Source organism: Colletotrichum tamarilloi (genome assembly GCF_030869305.1).
Source record: "Colletotrichum tamarilloi strain Tom-12 chromosome Unknown Scaffold_18.1, whole genome shotgun sequence".
Taxonomy (NCBI): Eukaryota; Fungi; Ascomycota; class Sordariomycetes; order Glomerellales; family Glomerellaceae; genus Colletotrichum; species Colletotrichum tamarilloi.
Window position 1 is genome coordinate 325,147 of NW_026849401.1, and position 16,125 is coordinate 341,271.

Genomic DNA, 16,125 nt, shown 5'->3' on the forward strand with positions numbered 1-16,125 from the left:
CCATCTCCAGGCTGATCGCTTCCTAGCCGAGTCCTGCTAGTTTGAGAACGACACGTGCGGGCAACGTGACGCACTCGTGTTGATCATAACCACCGCCGCATACGCTATCGGGCTGCTGAGCGCTTAAACCGGAATACCGAATCCGACCATGTCCCCCCGTTCCTGTTGTTTTGGGCTGAAGAGCGGTAAATGAACAAATGGAAGGGGAGAGAGACGTGTGACAAAGTCACAGTGGCCTGGTCCAACAGCCCAACTGTGGCCCAACCAACACAATGTTCAAGTTCCAACAAGACCAACAGGCGCCAAATGTGAGGTGTGAGGTGTCATGGTATCGGACCGTTTTCAATGGACTCTCGTAATCCCATTGTCCGCATCCTCTACCGGAACACGACCGGTGAGCTGGATCTTGGGTTCCGGCAGAACTTGACCTTTTGCCGGGCGAGCTGACTGATATCTGACTCCCTCTCTCGGCAATGTATCGTCCCGGCGGGAGATGATGGATCGGCCATGCTCATGTGGCACCTCGACGATGCCCAGTCTGGCATTTGTCCACCAAGAAAGGCATACGTTGGTAGGTAAAGAAATTGGCCCGTCGATCGTCTCTCGCTCTGGCCTCGACTGGCAATATTGACTCGAAATGTAACATCGTAACGGATCGACATCAAGGCCTTCGCTGTCCATGATCTAGATCAGGCCCGGCCGCGGTTTCACACACGCGGCTTCGCGCCGAGTCGCGCCGCGGGGAGAGGTCTTGTGACTAAAATGAGCTGCGGCTTGCCGTAAGGAAACGCAGCAGGAGTAACAAGGTGCTTACCATCTCGTATACCAACAAATCCATGGATATACATGTCCACAAAAGAAGCAAACAATCGCTGACACATTCAATTCACTTAGCTATGCCGGTTTCCCCCCGGTCTCTTCTTCCAGTCCACCCGCTCTTTCTCTTAAGCCTTTGCGCCGTCTGAATCCTTCCTCTCCTCTCCTCTCTCCCTCATACCCCTGTCAATAAAACAATCTCAACGCATCTGAATTAATGCAACGGGAAGCTCCTAGCGAGCTTACGTTGTGCGGAATAGCGGACGAACTCGAGATCGGAAGAGAGGAGAGAGAGGAGGGGGGGGGGGGGGCCGGGGACGGGGTTCTCGGCCTGAAGGGGAAACTCAGCCCGCGCCCGCTCATCGGCCCGCAGAACGGGGGTCATCTAAATCATCACACCTCATCTGCGAAGACTAAGAGAGAGGGGCGATTGCACTAAATCTTTATTCTTTTTATACTCGAGTTCCCCGGTCGACTTAGACGAACCAAGATGCAGTGTTCGTAACTTTGACCAAAAGTCTTGCGCACGCGCATACTGCCCACACGCTCTCACTCATATATCGGTACATTGATCACAGTCGATGGATTGCGTAGTCGACTCGCCAATGCCATAACCGAGGAGATGTTCGCCAGCGGCAAAGCGAGTAATACCGAATCAAAGAGCAATCAACTCCAAGGATCACGGAGCGCAGTCCGCGCGCGATGATTCGGCTCAGGTGGCCAGATTCGTCAACGGCCGAGACCGCAGCGCCCGTACGGCCTCTGGGCATGGGTCGGGATTTGGGAAGGGGAAGCAAACAGATACATTCGAGCAGAAATCATGCTATCATGCTATCGGTTGGAAGAGGGTATAGTAAGTGGTTTGGGGGATCACGGACCAAGAAAGGAAAGAAGAGGAAGAGGAGGAGGGAGCAAGCGAGCGAGCCAGATGGCCACCAACATCTCCAGATCGAAGCTTGCAGGTATCTTCCGGGTTATCGGATGTACATGACGCTGGGAGGATGATGGGATGGGGGAGGGCTGCACAACGTCTCCGAGACTACTCGATCTCTCCGAGGAAGAGGGAAACACAAATACAATGAGAGAGAAGGGGGGTGGTCTTTTGGCAAGGTTGTCGACAAGCTTCCCGCTCAATCGTTCCTCCTATGGATATCTCCTCCAGTAGCAGCGTATTATCATCGGGGAGGCGGGCTCTAGAACCGAGGAGGAGAGCCTCCAAGTCCGTGGTCCTCCGTACTCCTTTAGCTTCTTCTAATGAGTGTTGAGGATAGATTTGAAGGTGAGTAGATCAAGACTCCAAGAGCCAAAACCTCGTTTGTTGCCCAAGATCCAGGAACACAAATCTCCAGCTCCGGATGTACGCCTCGAGGGCCCCCGGAGGATGTGGATACATATGTTCAAGGGCGAAGCGCCTTGACCAACCCTTGTTTTCGATGTTGGTTGCACGGTTGCAACGGTTCCAACCAAACCCCTGTCCTGCCAACGAGGAGAGACCGGGGTAGGGTGTTGGATCGATGCCTACTCAGGGCATTTGCAAAAAGACCAGCATTGCCAACGTCGTTCCCGCTTGTTTGTTTGCGGCTTTGCGACCAGCGCTAACAAGGGGAGCAGGGCTGTGAGGGGAGAAACTCCGAAAGAGAGAGTCGAGACAGAAGGACCTCGACCCGCGGCCGAACGTGCAGGGGGAGGGAAGGGCGGGTTCCGATCCCCCGTCCCAACTCACCTCATTTCTACTTCTCACCAGGTTGTTGGAGGCGGCACGTTCAGGAATTTGAATAAATTCCAGCACGCCGGAACCGACACGCTGGGTCGTCACACTTATCACACCAGATGCTACGTTGTGTAATCTCCCTTCTTCCGCTCTCGTATGCAGTTTGCTCTGGGCGCACCCTGAGCGATTCGAGCGGCTGGTCATAATTGTCGACCGCAGTGAAGCGGGGAGCTTCCGTCCTCTGCCTTTGCCTCTGCCTCTTTGTTGTGTAATACCATTATACGATGTGACGGGGGAACGTGGTTGAAGGATATGATGCGCGACTTACAAACGGTTGTGCAGGTTGCATATCCCCATCCGCAATTCCGCCCTCACGATTCGTGGCGTTGGGCTGGCTTGTCGATGTGTGACTCGTGAGACCCGTCAGGCATCACTCGCCTCCCCCTGTCACCATCAACGACATTGTTTACCTATTTGGGAAGACATGTCTTTGATGCAGAGGAGGGCAGGTAGTGTTCCAGATCCGCTTCCGAAACCTCAGTAGGTATGCTAGACGATAATGTCTTGGAAAGATCGCGCCCTTGATCCCCTTTGGAAAGAAACAGCTGCAATTCAACTTGAGTACAACTTGCTCTAAGCATATTCTACCTAATGTAGGTCTCGAATAATAGATGCTGTCTAGACCAATGCGACGGAGAGTGTCCGCTTTGAAGTGGGCATATTTTACCGGTGAGCGGAAGGTTGATGGTATTACATGACCAGCCCTATTGTGCAACTTGTCCAGTCCTGGACAAGCCCACCACCCCCCATCGTCTCTCCATGCCGTTTTCAAATCAGACTTCCAGGAAGTTGGGAACCGCCAACAGAGATGCGGTCCCAAAACCCGGGCTGCTAGGAGCCCCAGAACCTGGTCGAACACCCCCCCTTGCCAGATGCAACACGCTTGTTGGTGCAAGACCTTACCACAGTCTCCCACGGCCTACTAGAAAATCGAACGTCCGTCCATCTTTGCTTTTCCCTCATGCCAATTGACAAGTGAAAGCCCCCTCCCATCTCTCCACTTCTTCCCTCTCTGGCATGACGCCACTGCAGGGCAAATAGGTATTCACCCAGGCCTGGATCCCCTTCTCCTCTTCTTCCTCCACCCGTCCCCTGCGTGTGGTTTGGTGCCATGGTGCCATGGTGCCGTCAAAATCTCTCAGTCTGGATATGGCGTCTAGCTAGTCTAGGTGCCTCTTTCGATCTGCAACTGCAGGGAAACCCTGGTCCGGCCGGTGAGGGTATCAGAGCCTGCGATAGGCCTTGAGGCAATGTCCCCTCGTCTAGTCGACCAACAAGAATCGGGACTCCGAGGAGCCGCGGATGTCATGGTGCTTTCGGGCGGCCGTGTTTGTGTGCAAATTCTTTTCCCGACGGGAACGGGCTGAAGGTGGTGTCAAGAGCGATGGCAGAGGAAGATGAGATGGTTGAGGTTCCTCTAATGACCGATGGTCGGGATGTAGGAAGAAGCAGAAAGACATGAGAAGGAAGGATACGAATGGGATGAAGTTCAAGATTTTCGAGTCTTGCCGTTGGCAATAGGTTGCTACGGTAAGTCTTGATGAACCAAAGAGGTAAGTGAATCGCCCACTTCTCACTTTGAAATGCATTATCTGCAAGTTGCAAGACTTATACCCCCTTCCCCTTGTCAGGTGTGTAGCCGCTGCTGCGCGTGCTTGTTCGTCTCCTTCTCTTGTTGGAGGTGCAGGGTACGCTTGTTAGCCCTTGCTTGGCTCTTCCTCATCCTCTTTCCTCCTTGCTTCGTCGTGACGCTTGTTCAGATGGCCTGGCATCCCGTCCTTCATGCAAATTCAATATCCAAGCATCTGGGTCTCCCAGGCAGTGTATAAGAACTGGACGACCGGGGCTACACCTCGAAATCCTTCCGATCTGCCATATGAATCTTCATCCCACCTGACACGAAATTTCGTTGAACTTTTTCTCAGTCTCGACATTCTCGTAAACTCCTACTCGTAGGTTTGCCTGGTTCAGTCTATGAAAGTTATCTTGAACCTAACGCTTACAAGAACGTCTACTCGAAAGGAGCAATCGAATCAATCAAGAGACACAACATCGTCCGAAAATCTAACAACCTTCAACATGGCACTCTCAGCCGCCGAACACCAAGCTAGAAGACGTCGCTCGACTGCTGCCCCAAGACGTCGCATAGCCTCAGACCCATCCATTACACCCATTCCAAGACGCCCGAGGCTCCTCAGTAACCTCCCAAGTCATCGACGAACGTCTACACCACCAAAACGAAACCAGACATCCAGCCCAACCCAGGCATCTGTAACCGGATCTAGTCCGCCTACGCCAATCGTCGCCTTCTCCGCCCTTTCGAGATCAACTCTCCCCAGGCCATACAATGACTTTTCCCACTTCTTCCAGGACATGTGCCCTGCCCTCCGAAACCGGATTCTCGACCAAGTCGACTGGGACTCCTTACATGGAGGGCCATACTGGCGCACCCAGGGCTACCAGTCGTGGTACGCATCCGACTCCTGCAAGACGGCCTTCATCATCCACGCTGAAGGAAAGTTCCCCAAGATCTGCGCGTGGCCGGAGAAGGAAGAAAGTAAGGGTAAAGGAGACGGCAGGAGGAACTCTACAACAAGGGATAAGTCTCAGGAGGCTGGTGGTACTGCAGCTTCACCCAAGGGGTACGGGTGCTATCGCTGCCACACGATCAAGCCTGAGGCCGCCTTCGAGAAGCTGCCCGACTACTTTGTCGTGTCGTCTGAAGGTTGTATCGTCGGGCGGTACTCCGGCAAAGCCGATGGTGACAAGGAGCAGTCGAGGCTTCCGACACTGCGGAATGGGGAAGGTCTCTTACGTCGCTTCTGTATCGAGTGCGGTGTTAGGGACGGTTTGTATGAGAAGAGGAAGCTCATCACGTCGCTGACGGAAGAGAGGTGGTCGGTCTGTGATTGTCGGCGTCTGCACTGGGTGCCGTCGAATGAGTCGTACATTGAGTGTGAGCACTGTCTCGTGAAGAGTGCTTTCAGACCTCCGGTGTGATGCCTAGACATAGACGTGCTTCCACAATTGTTTGTGAGAGTTGAGATGCTTGTCTGTCTAGCCTGGATTTGGTTGTCGGTGTGGCTATTTGCAATAACTTGTTAGGGTGGTTTCTTCTTCATTGGTGTTCTGGGCTCAGCCTGATGGGATGGCTTTTTTGTCGTTACTCGGCTTTATTGGAAGCGCATTTCATGCTCCTAGCCGGCTGGTCTTTTGTTTCCATTCTTGTCCAGCATGTAAGGTTGGTTGCAGCATTGGTGGGTCGTTAATACTTCTTGATTGACTTTGATTGGAAAAAAACGCTCTCAAATTGGGGGGAAACTGGAGGAAAACAGGACTTCAGTGGGATTCGAGGGGTAGGAAATACTGTATTGTTAGACTGGGAAGTGGTCCTTGATACTTGGAATAGTCTTGATTCAATCAGAACTTCTATTGATACTGATTTTCCCTGCCTGCATCGTTGGAAATCACCGTTTTGATTCTACGTATGGGTTGCCCCCTTCTGGTTCTAAAATGTGTCCTCCTCTCCAATATCTATCCCATGAACCCTTTCTTGTATAGTCTATTTGCATTCATCCTTGCTGATTTCTTGTAGTTGCTGGAGAAAATGGCTGCGTTGATCGATACCGGACTCAGTTGTATCCGGATCTGCCTTTCGGTGAAACACCGTGACCATGTTCGCGGGTTCGGTTGTAGCCGCTGCGGCCCTGGGGAACTTCGCGTGATCGATCACTACTTGAGGTTTTGACGTAATGTGAGCCCTCGTTGAGTCTTCCGCTGGCGTCTCGGTGCCTTGACTGCTGACTAGAACCTGAGCGGCTCGATCTACTTGAGCTTCTGTAGTCCATTGTGATGAGATCTATTGACTAGTATGAGTACATTGCTCTACTGTCCTAAGAGTTGGTATGTATTTACCTGAAAGAGACCTTGCTTGATGTACAGATGATGGGTCCGAGGAAAGTGAGGTGACAAGTCGGCTGGTGATGAGCGATCAATGAGTCTGATGGTTGAAGCTGGAAAAATGTGATAAAGTAGCTGCAGACCAGTGAGAAGAAAGGCTCATTCTTATGTTCAGACTGCAAGTGAAGGCGAGTAATGCTTCTGATAACAGTGGACTGATTCAATCATGGGGTGGTTGATAACGAAAGCTCGTCCTTTCGAAAGAGACGGGGACGTCCATGGCTTGTATATCTCCCCGGCGGGCTGCACCCTGAAGGAAAGTTCTGCGGGCATGGCATGGCATGGCATCCCATCGGACCGTATGACGAAATGCCGAAGCAAGGACGAATGTTGGTTGCAGAAGGGAAACGCAACAAGAGCAAAAGTGTAGACAGAAAAAAAGAGGCTCGCGCATTGCATTGGGGCAAGCTACTTGACATGTGCCTGCTGCGCATGTGGGCTTCACTCTTGTTGAGACTCGGCCGAGGGCGTAGCTCTCCGTCTGAAGTAGGGTCACCGCGGCATGGGTTCCTGGCGAGACCCGGTCCTTCTAGCTGCGTTCGATGATCGGACGTGGAAGCCTGGCGGATCAAGACTACCCAAGGGGTTGGGAGAGGAAGCGAACCAGATGGGCCATGATACACCCCTTCCGGGCACAAGACGGGCAAAAGGAACCATTTGCGAGTTGACCAGGGTAACACATGGAAAATCGGGCAGTGACTTTAGCAAGTTGCAACGATAAATGATGAAGTGAGCCTGAACATCGGACCCGGAACCCTTCCTAGAGGGCAGCAGAAACATTGAGCTTTGCTACCTGGCTGCGTCTTCGCCCAGTCACCGAACGAGGCGTGAGCTTCGGGCATGGCTGACCATGCTAACGGGTCTCCCGGCACGCGGGGCCGGACGGAGGAGAAGCTTTCTTTGCAACTCTGAAGCTCGGATAGACTCCAGAGTCCACGGAATGGAGACCAGCACAGTTTCTTGTCGTTTCTGCTCACCAAGACTCTAAACCAACCCTGCCCCGGGGTGCAAGGAAATTCGCTCGTCTGTGGGTTGACCAGAAGTGTCAGTGCCGAGAGAAAGAACTTTTTTTTCCCTCTCTTCAAACTCAAGGGCTAAACGGCCGACAGGGCGTCTCATCGAGTTTGGAAAATGCAGTGCGAAGGAATAAGATGCGACTCCTGACCAAGAGTTTGAAAAGTGGGCGGCATGGAAGGGTCCGAGTCGAGGAATCACCCGCCGGTCTACCGGCTCCGGACCTCACGTGGAATGTTCCACTCCTTCGGTGCGATCATCGATCCCAACGAGGCGGTGCGCATACTTGCCAGCCAATGCAGGACTATCTTAACTCCCGTCCCTCTCAGCTTCTTGGTGTGGCTAATTCCATCGCACCCGCTTGCGCCTCATGTTCCCTTCTTTGAACTTGACGAGGTCTTCATGGATGCTCCTAGACATTGTCAACTCTTGCTGGACAGTTATCAGCCCTATCCCTATCCCAACAAAGCAGGGCAAAGCTTCGACAGGACACGCAACGTTTCTCATCAGATTGCATCCACATTGCTTTGCTTTCCACGCATGCTTGACCCCATCACGAACCTTCAACCCTTGCGGTACGTCATCAGGCATGATGCTCGACTCAAGACATGTGTCCGTCTGTCGATGCTTCGCTTGACTTAGCCATGCACCGGCGTGAGGCAATACCTCCGTCTCTACGCGACACCAAGCGTCTCTCTTGCGCCCTCTTTTTTTTTCTCTTACTCTTCGTCCCTGCATACTTCAAAAAACCTTTGTCTTTTCTACTCCCGGCGGGAGGACCTTGCATAAGCTCCGGACTATTTCTGCCAAAGCGCGCAACAAATGCCCCGAAAGAACTCGTGGCGGACTCGATTGGGTCGTACTTTACGCACACGTCAAGTTTTCCTCCCGGCTGGTTCCCCGAAGAACGCGCATCTAGACATTGTGGATATCGGAACACAAGTGACTCATTGCTTTAGACCTCAGAAGTCGAAACCTTGCTTATTGTCGCAGCGTCAGATCCACAGCCTCTCTCTGTCTCTCTCTGGAATTGTAAGTCAACATGGATAAGTGTCTTCTTAGACAGGCAAATGGGTTTGACAAGCGCAGCCAAAGCAGTCATAGGCACACACTACCGTGCGAACTATTGCTTCACATTGTCCCTCACCTTTGCGCAACTTTACCACTTTGCTGATATTCTTCCGAAGACGCAAGTTTGATCTGCGGTGTCTGTCAGAATGTTTCTCGATTTCCCACGAGGCTTGGCTTTCTGCTCAGGCCAAATACCTCCTGGACCGAGCGCGCTCCCTGCCTGCGGTTTGTTTGAAACGCGGGAGCAACGCCCGGTTTGTTGAGGGCGCTGGCTGAAATCTGCGACGTTACGCCTGGGCCATGGTTGACGGATGAACACTTGCATTTAGCAGCAGCATTGTCGCAGTCGGCTCGTCTTCCGGTTCCGGGCTTGCGTTGTAACACATGCAGAGCGTAGCGCCGGCCGGTGCCTGGCTTGTCGTCTTGTTTGCCTGCCATAGTTTTCGGACGCCATTTCTCTACACCAGGAGACGCTGACGTGGGTTTGGGGCGGCCGATGGCTGGCAGTCGAGTGGCTGGATCGGTACGGCGGCACAGCTCAAGCTGACGGGTTGGGTTCAACCACATATGCTGAAGCGATTCCATCCAAGTAGGCTCTTCAGCCAATGATTCTACTGGATGATCCTCTGTTATTGTGCTTCTCGTTCTGTCAGCGTTTCTTTCCTTCGTTCATGTTGCTATTGCATACTCCGTTGTCGTCAACTCAAGACTATTCAGTGGTTACATGAAGGAAAGACATATATAAAGAGGATGTGCCTACCTACCTACTCAAAGGCCCTTTCCAAGCGAGACTTGCAGGAAGTAAAGATGAGGTTTCAAGAATCCGAGGTGCTGACAGATGGCTTTCTTCTGAGAGTTTCGTTCTCAAAGATACTGCCTTAAAGGGTCGGTTGACCTATTGAGTCTCTGGCCTCAAGAACGCCCCTCCATCCTTATTCGGGAGACCTCATCGTTGGAGACATGTGCTTTGAGTAATACTCGAAAGTCTCAAGTCTCATCAGTACTCAAGATGATTAATTTAGTGAAAGGTGACTGACTTCAAATTGCAATCAGACTGAGGTTTAGCCCCCGGTTCCCTCCCTCTTGAGAAACGATCCATACCTGCTGTTCTTTCACCACAACCATATGAAAGAAGTCGTGGTTTATATAGAAGAATTTTTGAATAAATCGAAGTTATGAGGCTCTCACGCTGTTTCTTTGGTTGTATTTATTTCACTTTTATAAAACATGATGTGGGAAACTACCACCTGCGATTGCTCGCCCCTGCCGTGAGGATTAATCTCATAATATCGGGTGGGTCGTACCTCCCAACTTTGGCCATCAGATCAGGAAAGGAAGGAATGAATACGATGGGCTGAATATAAAGCCATCCAAGCTACTTAACGGCCTCAATTAACCAAAGCTCTTTGAATCTTCTCTTCACTCTTCATTAGGTCTTCGCCTCCTCTGCTCAGCTTTTGAGATTTTTGCTTCAAAACAGGGACAACTAAGCAACAGTTTTCTTCGACTTCTACAACATTGAGGTTGTTGGTTATCTTCTGTTTCTTTTTTGTTCCCACCAGGCTTCTGCTTCTGAATATCCGCCGGGTATATTCGTCTTACGTGAATCCTGGCACACACTTCTTTCGGTATGTTGACATACCGTGATATGATTGCTTGACAACGAGAGCAGCAACATTTTAGCAACTGAAATTTTGCTGACGAAAATAGGTTCTGTGCAGCCAACACTTGTTTCTTTCTCATTTTGGTTACGGTCGTTTGATCTAGACCAATCCCCAACACCGACCACACAAACAAGGATAAGTTCTTGGAACCACAGCATCGAGCTATACTTTCCAGCCTCTAGCAACAACATCCCCGATCATTTTCCCTTGATTGCTTCAAGAAGAAAAACAAGCAAGAGCGACCGCAGGAGAGCATATTTAAGAGATTGGGCACCCGGGATCACATTGAGTGTGAACTTCCCAATTACATCATCCAACTACATCATCAACCTACCTCATTTCTACCATGGAGGTCATTAATTCTTTCCCTCTTGGAGCGATTTATCCTCACAGACATGTCATGGCCCGCGACGACTCCTTTGTCGACTTTCAAGTCCGGACAAAATTTCACACCGACACACACAGCCTTCATGCTGTCCTTGACCTTGCCGTCGAAGCCAAAATGGCTAATAATATCCTGAGCCTGAGCAAGCCGCTTGAGGTAAGTGCGACCTTGGAATCCGAAGATAGAAGGACCGGGCTGACAGCTATCACACACAGAGAATAAAAATTGAATTCCTAGAGTTCCAGGCATTCATCGATTCAATACTGCCCCCTCTCCCATACTCCCAGATTACTTGGAAGACTGTCTACATTGCGCAAGGCATTGTGGTCGATGGTGATGACAATGGAGACGATGATGATGATGATGACGAGGACTACGAACTTGAGGAGGGCTATTGGTCGCAAGGCTCAAGTGCCAGCAGCGTCAATTCCGAAGGGCCATACCAAGGGTAAGTCTTCTCAATCAAAAACCACCTGCCTATCCTAACAACTTGAAGCAACGGCTTTGGCAAGCTTGAATCCCCAATCCTTCTTCAGCCCGCTAAACTGCCGCTTCTCACAACCTACAAGAACGCCAAAGACACCAAGGAGAGGCTGTCAATCTTCTCGAACGAGTTCTTCGAGGTTCGCAAGTCTCCTACGGCTGGCTGGGGCGCTTTCGCGAGTAAGAAGCTGTACCAGGGCGACCAGATCCTCGTCGAAAAGGCCCTCTACCATGCAATTTACGCAGACGTGACCACGTCTGTAAGATCTTTGCCGGAGAAGGAGCGCCTAATCGCGAACAACATGTTTGGCCACAAAGGCCGGGATGGCGAGACTCACGAGGAAGCGGTCTGGAACACGAACGCGTAGGTCACCTGGTCCTTCCCATTCTCTCTTCAACTTTCTAAACCTGACTGAATGACAGCTTCGCGGCATATGTCCCATCCAAGTCGGGTAATAAGAGGAACATGCCTGGTCTTTTCGCCGTCGCGGGCCGATTCAATCACTCATGCTTGCCTAAGATTGACTACAAGTACCGTGCCAGTCACGAGTCTCTTGTGTTCACTGTCAGGGACTGGGTGATTGAAGAGGGCGAGGAGCTGACGATCTCATACGGTCAAGACCCTTCGGTGCTCTACTACAAGTACGGCTTCATCTGCGAGTGTGGTCACTGCCGCAGATTCGACCCGCGCAAGTCCGAGTGGTCTTGAGGCGGCATCAGATCTTCTTTGGCTACGCGACTTTTTACATCAACGAGGCAGTTGCAGATAATGGAATACAGCGGAGGAGCTTTGATACAGAAACAGGGGCTTTTGGAAGAGCGATAGTTGGTGCGATGTGGTTTTGGTGAGAAATGATACCCATCTTCGTCCATAGAGAGACGAACTGCGTGCTGCGTACAAGGCATAGACGCCCCCTAATACAAGACTTTCTTGATTTTCTGCAAACAAATCATGTCCATGTAGTGCTTCCCTTCAAGTTGAGGTTCTTCGGGAATCATATCAAAACATACAAAAAAAAAAAAAAAAAAAAGAGCTGTCTGTGGCATTATGTAGGACCACCAAATTCGAACTCGCAACCCTTACGGGACCCAATTATGCGTAAATACGTCCGCCACTAGGTCATAGACACATTCAAACGGCGCTCATTGCTTTCCATCCGAGGATTCCGGCCTATAGAGGCAGGGTTGGAGTGGTTGTGGTTTATTCGTGAGTTTATTCCATGTCCACTGTGGACCGACATGGAATCGCTGATTGTCGAGTCGGCCCTGTTCAGATTTTGATAAGTGGAGGAGCAGCAGAACGAACTGTTCTCCTTCCAGCCCTTTGACGTCTTTTCACTTCGACGTTATGCACATCCAGAGAACACTGGCTAAAGTCAAGTCAAGAAACATATGCTTTTGGGTAAAATGGTAGGTATCAAAGGCGCAACTACCGTCACGTCGACTGCCATATCCAGTCCTCATGAGTTTAGCCTCTCAAGATAAAAAAAATAAAATTCCATCCAATACTATCACACCACCACCTTACAGTCTGCGGAGAATATCCTCGATAACCTCAGTGGTCTTGGCGGTACCGCCCAAGTCGGGGCTGAGAAGCTTGCCCTCCTCGAGGTTGGCATCGACAGCGGCGTAGATCTTGGCGGCAGCGGTCTCCTCGTTGAGGAACTCGAGCATGAGGGCGGCGGAGCGGATGGTGGCAATGGGGTTGGCAATGTTCTGGAACTGGATATCCGGGGCGCTGCCGTGGCAGGGCTCACCAATAGCGAAGCCCTCGCCGACGTTGGCGCTGGGCACGAGACCGAGGGAGCCGACGAGGGCGGCGGCGCCGTCGGAGAGGATGTCGCCGTACAGGTTGGGTGCGACGATGACGTCGTAGTCCTCCGGCTGGCGGAAGAGCTTGTAAACCATGGAGTCGACGATCTGCTCCTCGACGGAGACCTTGCCGGCGAAGCGGGGGTCGGCGAGGGCGGCCTTGGAGGTGGCGCGGAAGAGGCCGTCGGTCTGGGAGAGGACGTTGGACTTGTGGGTGATTGTGACGAGGGGGCGGGAGTGGATGCTGGCGGCGCCGGCGTCGCGGATCTTTTGGCGGCGGAGGGCGATCTCGCCGGCCATGGCGGCGATGCGGTGGGAGGCGTTTTCGGAGATGCGCTTGATGGCCTCGGCGACCTTGCCGTTGGGGCCGTCGTACGTCTTCTCCTCCTTGACGTAGAGGTCCTCGGTGTTCTCGCGGACAATGACCATGTCGATGGGCTTGGCGGCGGTCAGGACGGTCTTGACGGGGCGGACGTTGGCGTAGAGGTCGAGCTTCTTGCGGAGGGCGACGATGGGGGAGGAGTAGCCCTTGACGGGGGTGGTCGGGGAAGAGACGGCGCCAAAGAGGGCGCCATCGCACTCCTTCTTGAGGATCTCAACCGTCTTGTCGGGGAGGGCGGCACCAGTCTGCTCGAAGGTCTCGAAGCCGGCCTTGAGGTCGGTGAACTCGAACTTGAGGCCGAGGTAGGAGGGGAGGGCCTCGAGGACGCGGCGGCCGGCGGGGATGACCTCCTTGCCGATGCCGTCACCGGGAATGAGGCCTGTGGGTAAGTGTGTTAACGTGGGTTACAGAACGAAAACAGGTCAATTGTCCTGATAAAAGATAGTCTTACCGATTCTAAGAGTTCTGACAGACATGATGGGCGTCAATTGGCGTCCAAAGTGCTGGTTTGACGGATAGATGAGGGAATGTTGAAGCAGAAGCTCTAGGAGAATGAGTCGCAAAAGTAAAAAAAGCCCACCTCACCTGCACGGTCGATATCGGAGGTACGGGCCATGCACACCGAGGGCCGATCCGGCGAGCGACCAATTGGTGGTCGGCACTGACAAGATCCCCCAGGGTCCTCACTGCCTTTACTGGCTTACCTTAGCCGCGGTACGTACTTTGCGGGTGTGCACCGGAGCTCTCTAAAACACGGTTGATTCCGCACTATTGCGTCAAGTCACGGTTACATTGGCAAATCTGGGATGCACAGTAGCACCAGAAGCGCGTCTTGGGACTCTGTTTGATTCGCTTTCGCGACAATTGACCGGGTCGTGGGCTTTGAGTTTAACTTGGAACTTGGCTTCGGCAGGCTTGGGGATTGATGCGCTGTCAGCCACGATTTTGTCAGCATCCATCCGCCTTGTCCATTGCGGGCTATGAGTGAACACGAGAACCGTCCTCTGAGACGGAAAATATATCTACATGCCCGTCGCCGAAATTCGACCAAGGGACGGACAGCACACAGTACATTGAAAGCCAGTCAGTCAGCATATGAGAAAGCTCATTGAAAAGAGTGAGGAGTGGCCTATGGGTAGACCTGGAGCAAGGGCCGAGACTGGTGAGAAATTTCCTCCCCACATTCTGCACTTCTTAGCGTGTTGAAAAGAGACGGTCGAAGAGCGGAAAAAGGGCCCCCAAACCCGGTTCTTCCCTGTTACTGCGAGCTTCCAGAAGACGGGAGGTTCGCCTCGCGCCGGGGAGCGGTATGACCACCCCCAGAAGCTGGAGTCCTTGAGTCTCCGTCCCGAGATGGGAGGTGATGTTCACTTGCCACTGCTGGTGGACACGGCTAGGACACATATCGGAGGCGGGATCGAGACTGGAGTGATTAACAACTGGGTAGAATGAAGAGGGGTTCTCGGGTTCAAGTGTTCCAGATACACAACTTCTCCTCACTACGGACATTGAACAGGCACGCGAGGCAAAAAACATGACGGTAGTTTTGAGGTTATTGATTGATAATGGAGATGGGGCCTTTCTCATAGTTGCTGGAGCAGCCGGACATGGTAGCAATAATGAAACGGGACTAATGTCAACAATGCTAACTTTGTTCTCCTTCCGCTGCTGTACGGATACCTGCGCGTCTTTTTCTTTCCTTTGTCCCCGCGCGTCTGAGGGGCTCGAGAAGGACCCCCTTTCTTTTCAACGAATAATGCATTATGTTCCTGTATAATGGGCCAGAGCTAAGGTACGATAGACGACAAAAGGCGGTAAGCCAAACCGCATGCAGTTACAAGATACACGATGGGCTCTGCAGATTGCGCACTAATGCACAAAACGGATAGGAGATTGAAGAGGCTGTCTGAAACAGGAGACCGTGCATAAGTATCCCGATACGTAGCTTCCCATTTTGGAGGGGAAAGACAGCGAGAAGGAACGGAGCTGTTCAGAAACACCAAGTCACAGACAAAGAAAGAGAGAAAATACACAGGAGGGAACGTTTGATAATTCGAAATCAACGGCCACCAACCGTCACGCCAATCCGCCTAGTCAGGTACGAACCGGAACAGAGTCATTGCTCTCCGGCTAGCTGATTCCGATGACTGCCAGACTGACACTGGCGCCGGCCTGTTCGTCTCGTTCAATTTGCCCGTGCCCCGATTTCCGAAGGAACCGTCCAGCAGATACACTCATTGAGGCTTTTTAGCACGGCCATCGTTGACACAACCTCCCGACTAGCTTAGAACGCCAATTTTCAGGTGTGAGGGGCGTCATTGGGGGCCAGTTGGCTTCTTCCGTTTCCCGACTCTTACTTCGTAGACTCTTGAGGCCCAAAGGACGGGCAATCACGAGAACCCAAGCTACCTTAGAAAAGGGGGCCAGCGATGAGATCCCAGGGCTCATCGCCAGTAACTACCCACCACTCTACATGATGAAACTAAAGAGTCACTGCCATTCAATCAGTTCCGTAGTGTACTGACGTGTCTGGAGAAGCTGCATTCTGATACCAGAGCAGTGGCCCAGAGGAAATGAGCTTCCTTCCAGAACCATGTTCTCTGGTAAATTGACCCCGGCCGAGCCAATGGATTTCCCACTCGGGGTCCCTGCAGTCGAATTCGAGAAGCGAAAGAGGATGATCCAGGGCCAGTAACACGGGGCGGATTGCTGCACTGCTGCAGACATCCTGCATAGAGGAGGCACATGTCCGCACCGGTGCTGTATA

General features: G+C 52.2%; 5 protein-coding genes across 5 annotated transcripts; 2 read left to right on the forward strand and 3 right to left on the reverse strand.

Annotated features, from left to right (window-relative positions):
• Positions 1 to 4,666: 4,666 nt before the first annotated feature.
• Positions 4,667 to 5,587, forward strand: CTAM01_06531 (uncharacterized protein; the record flags this gene model as incomplete). Its single annotated transcript, XM_060522558.1, has 1 exon — positions 4,667 to 5,587. One exon carries the CDS (start codon positions 4,667 to 4,669, stop codon positions 5,585 to 5,587), a length of 921 nt encoding a protein of 306 aa, XP_060382817.1.
• Positions 5,588 to 6,219: 632 nt separating this feature from the next.
• CTAM01_06532 (uncharacterized protein) lies at positions 6,220 to 6,435 on the reverse strand (the record flags this gene model as incomplete). The annotated part of the gene is made up of 1 exon (XM_060522559.1): positions 6,220 to 6,435. One exon carries the CDS (start codon positions 6,433 to 6,435, stop codon positions 6,220 to 6,222), a length of 216 nt encoding a protein of 71 aa, XP_060382818.1.
• Positions 6,436 to 7,903: 1,468 nt separating this feature from the next.
• On the reverse strand, positions 7,904 to 8,299 carry CTAM01_06533 (uncharacterized protein; the record flags this gene model as incomplete). Its single annotated transcript, XM_060522560.1, has 1 exon — positions 7,904 to 8,299. One exon carries the CDS (start codon positions 8,297 to 8,299, stop codon positions 7,904 to 7,906), a length of 396 nt encoding a protein of 131 aa, XP_060382819.1.
• Positions 8,300 to 10,642: 2,343 nt separating this feature from the next.
• CTAM01_06534 (uncharacterized protein) lies at positions 10,643 to 11,873 on the forward strand (the record flags this gene model as incomplete). The annotated part of the gene is made up of 4 exons (XM_060522561.1): positions 10,643 to 10,837; positions 10,897 to 11,129; positions 11,178 to 11,528; positions 11,588 to 11,873. 4 exons carry the CDS (start codon positions 10,643 to 10,645, stop codon positions 11,871 to 11,873), a joined length of 1,065 nt encoding a protein of 354 aa, XP_060382820.1.
• An 815-nt stretch (positions 11,874 to 12,688) lies between these two features.
• Positions 12,689 to 13,834, reverse strand: CTAM01_06535 (homoisocitrate dehydrogenase; the record flags this gene model as incomplete). Its single annotated transcript, XM_060522562.1, has 2 exons — positions 12,689 to 13,737; positions 13,810 to 13,834. The coding sequence occupies 2 exons, from the start codon at positions 13,832 to 13,834 to the stop codon at positions 12,689 to 12,691; spliced, it is 1,074 nt and encodes a 357-aa protein (XP_060382821.1).
• Between the last annotated feature and the right edge of the window lie 2,291 nt (positions 13,835 to 16,125).